Source organism: Nerophis lumbriciformis, linkage group LG06, assembly GCF_033978685.3.
Source record: "Nerophis lumbriciformis linkage group LG06, RoL_Nlum_v2.1, whole genome shotgun sequence".
Lineage (NCBI taxonomy): Eukaryota > Metazoa > Chordata > Actinopteri > Syngnathiformes > Syngnathidae > Nerophis > Nerophis lumbriciformis.
In genome coordinates this window covers 10078154-10090554 of record NC_084553.2, presented here as the reverse complement: position 1 = coordinate 10090554, position 12401 = coordinate 10078154, and the positions used below count along the sequence as shown (strand labels likewise).

The 12401-nt window shown below is 39.6% G+C and overlaps 1 protein-coding gene across 3 annotated transcripts in view; it reads left to right on the top strand.

Moving 5' to 3' along the window:
• LOC133608457 (uncharacterized) overlaps positions 1-12401 on the top strand; it is a 444769-nt gene that overhangs the window by 403089 nt on the left and 29279 nt on the right. For all 3 annotated transcript variants that reach the window (XM_061963698.1, XM_061963697.1, XM_061963696.1), the window contains exons 26-28: positions 1770-2018; positions 2099-2175; positions 4762-4943. In XM_061963698.1, coding sequence (XP_061819682.1) covers positions 1770-2018; positions 2099-2175; positions 4762-4943 — 508 coding nt within the window. The remainder of the gene's footprint in view (positions 1-1769; positions 2019-2098; positions 2176-4761; positions 4944-12401) is intronic.

The window sequence follows — 12401 nt, the reverse complement described above, 5'->3', positions numbered from 1 at the left end:
AGAGGGTTAGAGTTGGGGTTGGGGTTAGGGGGGAGGGGCGTGTGCACTGTCCGTCTACAACCCGTCAAGGTGACGCCCATGCCAGACGCAGAACCCCCCGAAGACCCTGAACGAAAAAACTCTAAGTTGGTGTTTAATGTTGTGTCAAACACATATGTGGACACACTAATTAATTACGAGCACCACTGGTTAGGATTGGGATTGGGATTGGGGTTGGGGTTAGGGTTGGTGTTGGGGTTAGGGTTAGGGTTAGGGTTGGGGTAAAGGTTAGGGTTAGGGTTAGGGTTTGTAGGGTTAGAGGTTAGGGTTAGGGTTAGAAGGTTAGAGAGAGGGTTAGAGTTGGGGTTAGGGGGGAGGTGGTGTGCACTGTCCGTCTACAACTCGTCAAGGTGACGCCCACGCCAGATGCAGAACCCCCCGAAGACCCTGAACGAAAAGTCGGTGTTGAATGTTGTGTCAAACACATTAGTGGACACACTAATTAATTACGAGCACGACTGGTTGGGGTTGGGGTTGCGGTTGGGGTAAAGGTTAGGGTTTGTAGGGTTAGAGGTTAGGGTTAGAGTTGGGGTTGGGGCTAGGGTTAGAGGTTAGGGTTAGAAGGTTAGAGAGAGGGTTAGAGTTGGGGTTAGGGGTAGGGGGTGTGCACTGTCCGTCTACAACCTGTCAAGGTGACGCTCACGCCAGATGCAGAACCCCCCGAAGACCCTGAACGAAAAAACTCTAAGTTGGTGTTTAATGTTGTGTCAAACACATATGTGGACACACTAATTAATTACGGGCACCACTGGTTAGGGTTAAAGGCTAGGGTTAGGGTTAGGGTTTGTAGGGTTAGAGGTTAGGGTTAGGGTTAGAAGGTTAGAGAGAGCGTTAGAGTTGGGGTTAGGGTTAGGGGCGAAGGGGGGTGTGCACTGTCCGTCTACAACCGTCAAGGTGACGCCCACGCCAGATGCAGAACCCCCCGAAGACCCTGAAGGAAAAAACTCCAAGTCGGTGTTGAATGTTGTGTCAAACACATATGTGGACACACTCATTAATTACGGGCACGACTGGTTAGGGTTAGGGTTGGGGTTAGGGTTAGGGTTGGGGTTAGGGTTAGAAGGTTAGAGTTAGGGTTGGGGTTGAGGTTGAGGTTAGAGTTAGAGGTTTAAACATTAATAAATACATAAAAATGACATCAAATTGAACAAAATAATATAAACACATTACATAAAGAAATAAATATGTAGAGAGTAAATTCTTCAAATACATACAATTAAATGTGTATCTTTTATTGATTTGTTTTTCCTTATTTTGGTGGTTTTAATTATTTATTTTTTAGTTTATTTTTAATTATTTTATCTATCGGTATTTCAAATGGTTATGGTTAGGGTTAGAAGGTTAGAGTTAGAGTTAGGTGTAGGGTTATGGTTAGAGTTAGAGGTTTAAACATTAATAAATACATAAAAATGACATCAAATTGAACAAAATAATATACACACATTACATAACGAAATAAATATGTAGAGAGTAAATGCTTCAAATACATACAATTAAATGTGTATCTTTTATCGTTATATTTTATTGATGTGTTTTTCCTTATTTTGGTGGTTTTAATTATTTCTTTTTCAGTTTATTTTTAATTATTTTATCTATCGGTATTTCAAATGCTTCCAGTTGAATTAGTTGTTTTATGTGCAGCACTCTGGAAACAGCTTGTGTCTTAATAGTGCGACATAAATAAAGTGGATTTGGAGTCAATTCAAAATGACCGTTTTTTTCCCGCGCAGAGGGCGACGAGGACTACGAGGACCTGACGGAGGCGGTGCGACTGGTCAAGCGGGTGATCGCCGCCGTGGACGCCAGGGTGAACGAGCACGACAAGCGGCGGCGCCTGAAGGACTTCCACGCCCGCACCGACGGCAAGTCCATCATGATGATGAAGAGCGGCCAGATCTTCGCCCGCGAGGACCTCCTGCGGAGGCGGCTGATCCACGACGGCGCTCTGCAGCTGAAGAGCTGCCAGGGCCGACAGAAAGGTGGCGCCCCTTACCCGACGTCGCGGCAAAAAAATCAAGCAAACCGACGACGCCTCAACAAGTTTTTCCCCTCCCTGCAGACGTGCACGCCTTGCTCCTGTCGGACGTGGTCGTCTTCCTGCAAGAGAAGGACCAGAAATACGTCTTCGCCATGCTGGTACGTAGATGTTTACCTTGCTTCGTCAAAGCATGTTGCTTTTGTAGCTGTTTCAGCAGATTTGAATTGCTGTTTTGGGCAGTAGATAGGATCTTTGATCCAAGACACAACTTATATTTAACTAAAATGTTCTTTTCTTTGTGCTCGACAAAAGAAAAGTAGTGAGAATATCTCCATGTTAAGAAACTCGACTCCGGCTCCGCCATGATGTCTTGTTGTTAGTAAACACAGACACGCCCCTCCCCCACCCCGCACACACACACACACACACACACACACACACACACACACACACAGCGCGCCTCTTCTCTTCCTTGTGACACAGGAAGAATCAGAAGGACGACACCGCAGCTCTCCAATAAAACACACTCAGATCTTCCCACTTTCTAGCCGATACTACAAACCCCGTTTCCATATGAGTTGGGAAATTGTGTTAGATGTAAATATAAACGGAATACAATGATTTGCAAATCATTTTCAACCCATATTCAGTTGAATATGCTACAAAGACAACATATTTGATGTTCAAACTGTAAACATTGTTTTTTTGCAAATAATCATTAACTTTAGAATTTGATGCCAGCAACACGTGACAAAGAAGTTGGGAAAGGTGGCAATAAATACTGATAAAGTTGAGGAATGCTCATCAAACACTTATTTGGAACATCCCACAGGTGAACAGGCAAATTGGGAACAGGTGGGTGCCATGATTGGGTATAAAAGTAGATTCCATGAAATGCTCAGTCATTCACAAACAAGGATGGGGCGAGGGTCACCACTTTGTCAACAAATGCGTGAGCAAATTGTTGAACAGTTTAAGAAAAACCTTTCTCAACCAGCTATTGCAAGGAATTTAGGGATTTCACCATCTACGGTCCGTAATATCATCAAAGGGTTCAGAGAATCTGGAGAAATCACTGCACGTAAGCAGCTAAGCCCGTGACTTTGGATCCCTCAGGCTGTACTGCATCAACAAGCGACATCAGTGTGTAAAGGATATCACCACATGGGCTCAGGAACACTTCAGAAACCCACTGTCAGTAACTACAGTTGGTCGCTACATCTGTAAGTGCAAGTTAAAACTCTACTATGCAAGGCGAAAACCGTTTATTAACAACACCCAGAAACGCCGTCGGCTTCGCTGGGCCTGAGCTCATCTAAGATGGACTGATACAAAGTGGAAAAGTGTTCTGTGGTCTGACGAGTCCACATTTCAAATTGTTTTTGGAAACTGTGGACGTCGTGTCCTCCGGACCAAAGAGGAAAAGAACCATCCGGATTGTTATAGGCGCAAAGTTGAAAAGCCAGCATGTGTGATGGTATGGGGGTGTATTAGTGCCCAAGACATGGGTAACTTACACATCTGTGAAGGCACCATTAATGCTGAAAGGTACATACAGGTTTTGGAGCAACATATGTTGCCATCCAAGCAACGTTACCATGGACGCCCCTGCTTATTTCAGCAAGACAATGCCAAGCCACGTGTTACATCAACGTGGCTTCATAGTAAAAGAGTGCGGGTACTAGACTGGCCTGCCTGTAGTCCAGACCTGTCTCCCATTGAAAATGTGTGGCGCATTATGAAGCCTAAAATAGCACAACGGAGACCCCCGGACTGTTGAACAACTTAAGCTGTACATCAAGCAAGAATGGGAAAGAATTCCACCTGAGAAGCTTAAAAAATGTGTCTCCTCAGTTCCCAAACGTTTACTGAGTGTTGTTAAAAGGAAAGGCCATGTAACACAGTGGTGAACATGCCCTTTCCCAACTACTTTGGCACGTGTTGCAGCCATGAAATTCGAAGTTAATTATTATTTGCAAAAAAAAAAAAAAATTTCTGAGTTTGAACTAAATATTCAACTGAATATGGGTTGAAAATGATTTGCAAATCATTGTATTCTGTTTACATTTACATCTAACACAATTTCCCAACTCATATGGAAACGGGGTTTGTACATAAAAAATACCGTAAAAATAACGCAGTAACGCATCATGTAGTAACAGTAACTGAGTTACTGAATATAAAAAATAACGTGTCAGACTACTAGTTACCGCCAAAAATAACGGCGTTACAGTTAGTCCCAACACTGATTATGAGCGTTACTACATTGTAAAACCTTGATGGAGGTTTTTTAGAGCGCTTAATAGGCGGGATCTCATGGTTAGCTGACTTTTGCTAGTGTTTATTTGCGATTTAGAATGCATTAAAGGAGAAAAACGTACGTGTTCTTGTCTTACATAAAGATTGTGAATGATAGACAACATTTAAAAAAAAAAAGTGCAGTGCGCCTTTAAAGTTGCCTATGGATGATAATATTAAACATTTTCTTTTTTTCTCTTCATCCATCCCTCACCTCACTTCCCTGGTGCTCCCCTGCTCACATTTGATGCCGGCCTTCATTTTTCCTTTCCCACTCGCTGCTCCATCAACCGCCCTATTTCCTGCCTCATCATCATCATCCCCTTGTCTGTCATTTGTCTTCCTTTCCTCCTCCCACTGTCGCCTCCTGCACCTCGCCCTCGTTCCGTCCCATCACGCCCCCCCCCCCCCCCCCCCCCCCCCCCCCCCACACACACACCCCACAGGACCAGCGCTCCACCGTCCTCTCGCTGCAGAAGCTGATCGTGCGCGAGGTCGCCAACGAAGAGCGCGGCCTTTTCCTCATCACGGCCGGCATCGAGAAGCCCGAGATGATGGAGGTGCTGGCCAGCTCCAAGGAGGAGCGCAACACGTGGATGCAGCTCATCCAGGACGCCATGCAGTCCATGTGAGTAGACTTCTTTTCCTCACTCAGGCCGTACTCACACCGGGTACCGCCTTTGGACCCTCTTTACGCCCAAAGTAGTGGGGCAGGGCATGCACGCTCACGTTTCTCAACTTCTAAATACTAAAGATAATAACAAAGTCAAGAATACGATTCAATACTACTCAGTAGGGATGGGTAGCGTTCACATTTGAACCGATACAGTACCTGGGAATCGATACAGGTACTCAACAATACCAATTTACAGTACTTTTGTGTGTGTTAATAAATATTCATCTTTTTTGGTTTTAAGCCCAAGACGTTGGATGGCAGTAGGGTTTTGTTTATGGTGGTTTTTGTTGCTCCCTAAAAAGTGTTGATACTGTAAGTATTGTACTTAGTACGCACCAGCTGTTTGAATGCAATGTGCATCTTAGTTGTAATTTTCATTCACATAATTTGCAGCTGTTGAAATCGCCATGTAAAATCGCTAATACTAATCTGTAGCATGTCAGCAGCAAAGCCAATGTATGTTAGCATCAAGCTACTGCATTTCTGGAAAAGCGGAGCCTTATTTTACTTACGTTTTGTAAATTGTTTTGTTGGCATTCAAAATTGCATCATTATAGTTAGTGGTGTGTTTTTTGTTGCGCCCTAAAAGTGTTAACACTGTAAGTATTGTACTTATTACACACAAGCTGTGTGATTGTGTGCATTTTAGTTGTAGTTTTCATTCACAAATTTGCAGGTGTTGAAATCGCCATGTAAAATCGCTAATACTAATCTGTAGCATGTCAGCAGCAAAGCCAATGTATGTTAGCATCAAGCTACTGCATATCTGGACAAGCGGAGCCTTATTTTACTTACGTTTTGTAAATTGTTTTGTTGGCATTCAAAATTGCATCATTATAGTTAGTGGTGTGTTTTTTGTTGCACCCTAAAAGTGTTGACACTGTAAGTATTGTACTTATTACACACAAGCTGTGTGATTGTGTGCATTTTAGTTGTAGTTTTCATTCACAAATTTGCAGCTGTTGAAATCGCCATGTAAAATCGCTAATACTAATCTGTAGCATGTCAGCAGCAAAGCCAATGTATGTTAGCATCAAGCTACTGCATATCTGGAAAAGTGGAGCCTTGTTTTACTTACGTTTTGTAAATTGTTTTGTTGGCATTCAAAATTGCATCATTATAGTTAGTGGTGTGTTTTTTGTTGCACCCTAGAAGTGTTAACACTGTAAGTATTGTACTTATTACCCACTGGCTGTTTGTGTGCATCTTAGTTGTAGTTTTCATTCACAAATTTGCAGGTGTTGAAATCGCCATGTAAAAACGCGAATGCTAATCTGTAGCATGTCGTTAGCAACGCCAATGTATGTTAGCATCAAGCTACTGCATTTCTGGAAAAGCGGAGCCTTATTTTACTTACGTTTTGTAAATTGTTTTGTTGGCATTCAAAATTTCATCATTATAGTTAGTGGTGTGTTTTTTGTTGCGCCCTAGAAGTGTTAACACTGTAAGTATTGTACTTATTACCCACCGGCTGTTTGTGTGCATCTTAGTTGTAGTTTTCATTCACAAATTTGCAGCTGTTGAAATCGCCATGTAAAATCGCTAATACTAATCTGTAGCATGTCAGCAGCAAAGCCAATGTATGTTAGCATCAAGCTACTGCATTTCTGGAAAAGCGGAGCCTTATTTTACTTACGTTTTGTAAATTGTTTTGTTGGCATTCAAAATTGCATCATCATAGTTAATGGTGTGGTGTTTTTTTTTTTTTTGTTGCGCCCTAAAAGTGTTAACACTATAAGTATTGTACTTTTTACACACAAGCTGTGTGATTGTGTGCATTTTAGTTGTAGTTTTCATTCACAAATTTGCAGGTGTTGAAATCGCCATGTAAAATCGCTAATGCTAATCTGTAGCATGTCATTAGCAATGCCAATGTATGTTAGCATCAAGCTTGCACTTTTAAAAAAAAAAGTGGAGCCTTACTTTATTTTTGTTGGTTTTTTAAGTTAATTTCTTTGTTTGCATTGAAAATTGGAACATTATATTTTATGATGTTTTGTTTTTTGTTTTTTTACACCCTAAAACATGTTAATACTGTAAGTTTTGTACTTAATACGCACCAGCTGTTTGATTGCAATGTGCATCTTAGTTGTAGTTTTCATTCACAAATTTTCAAGTGTTGAAATCGCCATGTAAAAACGCGAATGGTGATTTGTAGCATGTCGTTAGCAACGCCAATGTATGTTAGCATCAAGCTAGCACATTTTTGGAAAAGTGGAGCCGGACTTTACTTTTGTTGGTTTTTTGAGTTAATTTCTTTGTTGGCATTGAAAATTGCACATTATAATTTATGGTGTTTAGTTTTTTTGTGTTTTTGCGCCCTAAAACGTGTTAATACTGTAAGTATTCTACTTATTACGCACCAGCTGTTTGATTCTAACGTGCATCTTAGTTGTAGTTTTCGTTCACAAATTTGAAGGTGTTGAACTCGCCATGTAAAAACGCGAATGCTAATCTGTAGCATGTTGTTAGCAACGCCAATGTATGTTAGCATCAAGCTCGCACATTTTTTTAAAAAGTGGAGCCGTACTTTACTTATGTTGGTTTTTTAAGTTAATGTCTTTGTTTGTATTGAAAATTGCATCACTATAGATAATGGTGTTCTTTTTTGTTGCCCCCTAAAAGTGTTAATACTGTAAGTATTGTACTTTTTACGCATTAGCTCTTTGATTGTAACGTGCATCTTATATGTTAGCATCAAGCTAGCTCATATCTGAAAAAGCATAGCCTTATTTTACCAAGTTGGAGCGTTTTTTGAGTAAATGATTGTGTTGGCATTGAAAATTGCACTAGGGGTAATTTGGCTGAGTCTGCTCTCGGTGCTGCTGGAGTGATCGCCAAATGCCGAAATGCGGCAACTGGGCGTGACGTCACGCGAAATCTGTGTACCAAAACATGGCGCCGTTGGATTTAATGTGAATGGGTGCCCAGTAAGACCGGCGGGATTCGATGTGTGCCCAAAAATGACTGGATTCAGTCCCCATCCCTACTACCCGGCTTTATGGCTGAAAATAAAATAATAAAATAAAATAAAGTGCATAAAAATAAGAAGCAGAAAGTATGTTTAGCATACAAAGCAGACACACTCACACACAAATGGTGCTACGAGACCGGGGGTCGGCAACCCGCGGCTCTAGAGCCGCATGCGGCTCTTTAGCGCCGCCCTAGTGGCTCTCTGGAGCTTTTTTAAAAATGTATGACCAAAATGTATGACCAAAATATGTTATTATATTAATTGTGTTTAAAATGCAAGAATGCTAACGTTCTGGAGGAACGTTCTGGCTAGCAGTCCCTCCAGTGAAGTGGCATCAGAGTCCGTCTCTCTCTCTTTACTAGCTTCATCGAAGCATGTTGCTTTTGTAGCTGTTTCAGCCGATTTGAATTGCTGTTTTGGGCAGTAGATGGGATCTTTGATCCAAGACACAACTTACATTTAACAGTTTTTTTATTTATTTTTATTTGTAAAAAGCACTTTACATTGAGCAAACAACCTCAAAGTGCGACAGTTTATTAAAAAAAAAAAAACTTAAAAAAACCTAGAACAACCAAATAGCTAGAACTAGTATGCATATATCTAAAAAAAAAAAAGGCTTTTTAAAAAGAAAAGTTTTTAAGCCTTTTTTAAAAGCATCCACAGTCTGTGGTGCCTTCAGGTGGTCAGGGAGAGCGTTCCACAGACTGGGAGCGACGGCGCAGAAAGCCCGGTCTCCTATTGTTTTATTTAACTAAAGTGTTCTTTTCTTTGTGCTCGACAAAAGAAAAGTAGTGAGAATATCTCCATGTTAAGAAACTCGACTCCGGCTCCGCCATGATGTCTTGTTGTTAGTAAACACAGACAGAAAAATGGAAAAAGATGTTTTAGTATGTTTTCTGTAGGACAAACATGACACAAACCTCCCTAATTGTTATAAAGCACACTGTTTATATTAAACATGCTTCACTGATTCGAGTATTTGGCGAGCGCCGTTTTGTCCTACTAATTTTGGCGGTCCTTGAACTCACCGTAGTTTGTTTACAGGTATAACTTTCTCCGACTCTCTTTTCTTGGACGTGTTTTATGCCACTTCTTTTTCTGTCTCATTTTGTCCACCAAACTTTTAACGTTGTGCGTGAATGCACAAAGGTGAGTTTTGTTGATGTTATTGACTTGTGTGGAGTGCTAATCAGACATATTTGGTCACTGCATGACTGTGAGCTAATCGATGCTAACATGCTAATTAGGCTAGCGATATGTACATATTGCATCATTATGCCTCATTTGTAGCTATATTTGAGGTCACTTAGTTTCCTTTAAGTCCTCTTAATTCAATTTATATCTCATGACACACTATCTGTATGTAATATGGCTTTTAATTTTTTGAGGCTCCAGACAGATTTGTTTTTGTATTTTTGGTCCAACATGGCTCTTTCAACATTTTGGGTTGCCGACCCCTGTACTAGACTCTCCCAAAACCACATCACATCCACAACATTTACACATAAATTTCAATTCAACACAGAAAAAAGCAAACACAACATCATTTATTACACTGACCTTCAAAATAAAAGCTCAAAACCACTCACAAAAAAACAAAAAACCCCAGTCCTGCCTTCAACTGTTAGTTCCAGCCCAGTGATTGGAACTGTGTGTCAAATTAAAAAAAATGAATCCAGGCAGCTTTAAATGAGCCAACAAAATATTGTAATTTAATTTCCAGAAGCATCTGCAATGCAAGCAGCATTTTATTTACATGACAACGTTTGTCTTCGGTCCAGCTGAACTTCTCCCAATGAATCATTTAGTGGTGCCATAATTGTTTGCAGCACTTTTTAAGGCTGGGAATATATGAATACTCCATGAGCAGTAAATCCTCAATACAAATGAGAATTTTTTTATTATTTTTTTTACAGCCGGGTAGAAAATAATAAATCATTTTCAAGTGAATGAAAAACTGCAAAAAAAAAAAAATCTCTTCATGATTTTCTGCTAATTGTTTTTGAAATATCATGTATAAAAATGCAGATTAGTCCATATTAATGTAATCAAAACATTTATTGCAGCGCAGAGTGACTTTCAATCCCTGCAATGCATTGTGGGAAGTTGGTCCAAGTACTTTTACCGTCAGCTGTCACTCTCGGCTTATTAAAGGAGTGACAGGCTCATGTTAATGTGAATAAATGTTGACAAAATAAAAGATGTTAAAGATGTTTCATAGAAACGCATTTACTGTATTTTCCCTTCTTTCATCACTTACCGTATGTGCTCATGTAAAATGAAACAGCATTAATGAAACAGATTAAATAATGATTAACACAAATTAATCTACAGTGATTTGATTAAAATGTCCAGCCCTAAAAAATTACATTTAAATTAGTGCAGTCAAGCAATTAAAAATAAACGATTTATAATGATCAGTCGTTAATTAACCGTATTGTACAGACTATAAGGCGCACTTAAAATCCTTTTTTGTTTCTCATAACTCGACAGTGCGCCTTATAAGTAGAGAATAATTCTGGTTTTGCATACCGACCTCGAAGCAATTTTATTTGGTACATAGTGTAATGATAAGCGTGACCAGTAGATGGCAGTCAAACATAAGAGATACGTGTAGACTGCTCTATGATGGCAATATGACTCAAGTAAAAGTAGATTTTGACCAAAGAACCACCATTACATGTTATGTAGACCACAAGGAAGCGTTTTCAATTTTGAAAAAAATAAATAATAATATGACTCTTTTAATGACCTCTATAATCCAGTGCGCCTTATATATGAAAAAAGAGCGAAAATAGTAAGTGTGACCAGTAGATGGCAGTCAAATATAAGAGATATGAACTTTGGCGAATTTCTCCAAAAATTGGGAATTTTGGGTACAGCGGGAATTTGTTTGAAAATGTTCAACTTGAATGAGTTGAACTGGTTGGTGTTGACATTTTTCAAATCGGTCTAGAAATGTTGAAGTAGTAACATGTTGAAATGAGAGATGGTATTACGGAATTTTTGGAATTTCGGGAAATCGGGGAATTTTTTACAGTTCAATAAATGTTTTTTGTCCTGATTAAGAGGAATGTTTTGACGGTGGAACGGTTGAAATGCGTTAAAAAATGTGGAAGGATTAGTCGCCAGAAAAAAGGGTGGGAATAGGGCTTTGGAAAACCAGGAATTCTGGAAAATCCTGGAATTCTTTTTAACTCGGAAAAATGGTAGCTTGAATGTCCAGGATGGTGGAATGTGTTGAAGGTGGAATGGTTTGAATGGGTTGAAGCTTGTGGAAATTGTGGAAGTTTGAAATGGGGAAAATGCCCAAAAAAAAAAAAAGGAATTATGGGAAATCCTGAATTTTTTTTTTAATTGTTGAAGTACAGCACACAATTCCTGAACAGGCTGAATATTTTGAAGTTGGAACAGTTTGAATCAGATGAAAAATGTGGGAATTGTGAAAATTTGAAAAATGTCCCATTGATTTCAATGGGAATTTCAGAAAAAATTGGGAAATTCAGGAAAAGCGAAAAAAAAATTGAACATGGTAAAAAACTTCAATGGTCTGAATGAGTTGAAATGATTGGTGTTGAAATTTTGCAAATCGGTAGAGAAATGTTGAACATGTTGATTTGAGAAATGGTATTACGGAATTCCTAGAATTTCGGGAAAATCTGGAATTTTTCCAGTTAAAAAAACAGCTTTGTTTTTTTGTCCTGATTGAGAGGAATGTTTTGACGGTAGAACGGTTGAAATGCGTTGAAAAATGTGGAAGGAGTAGTCGCCAGAAAAAAGGGTGGAAATGGGGCTTTGGAAAACCAGGAATTCTGGTAAAATCCTGGAATTTTTTTGAACTTGGAAACATTTTATGTTTGGAATGTGTTGAAGGTGGAATGTGTTGAAGGTGGAATGGTTTGAATCGGTTGAAAAATGTGGAAATGGTGGAAGTTTGAAAAATGGCCAATTCATTATGAATGGGGAAAAATGTCCCTGAAAACCTGTAAATCAGGGAAATCTGGGAATTTTTGGAATTTGTCAATGGGAAAGCCCGCGATTCCCGAATGGGCTGAACAGTTTTTTAATTGAGCAATTCCTGGAATTTTGAGAAAACCGGGAATTTTCTAGTTAAAAAAAAACAGCTTAATTTTTTTGGTCCTCTTTAAGAGGAATGTTTTGACGGTAGAACGGTTGAAATGCGTTAAAAATGTGGAAAGAGTAGTCGCCAGAAAAAAAGGGTGCAAACAGGGCTTTGGAAAACCAGGAATTCTGGAAAATCCTGGAGTTTTTTTGAACTTGGAAAAAAAATATTTTTGGATTGTGTTGAAGGTGGAATGGTTTGAATCGGTTGAAAAATGTGGACATGGAAGTTTGAAAAATGGCCAATTCATTTTGAATGGGAAAATGTCCCGGAAAACCTGGAAATCTGGGAATTTTTGGAATTTGTCAAGGGA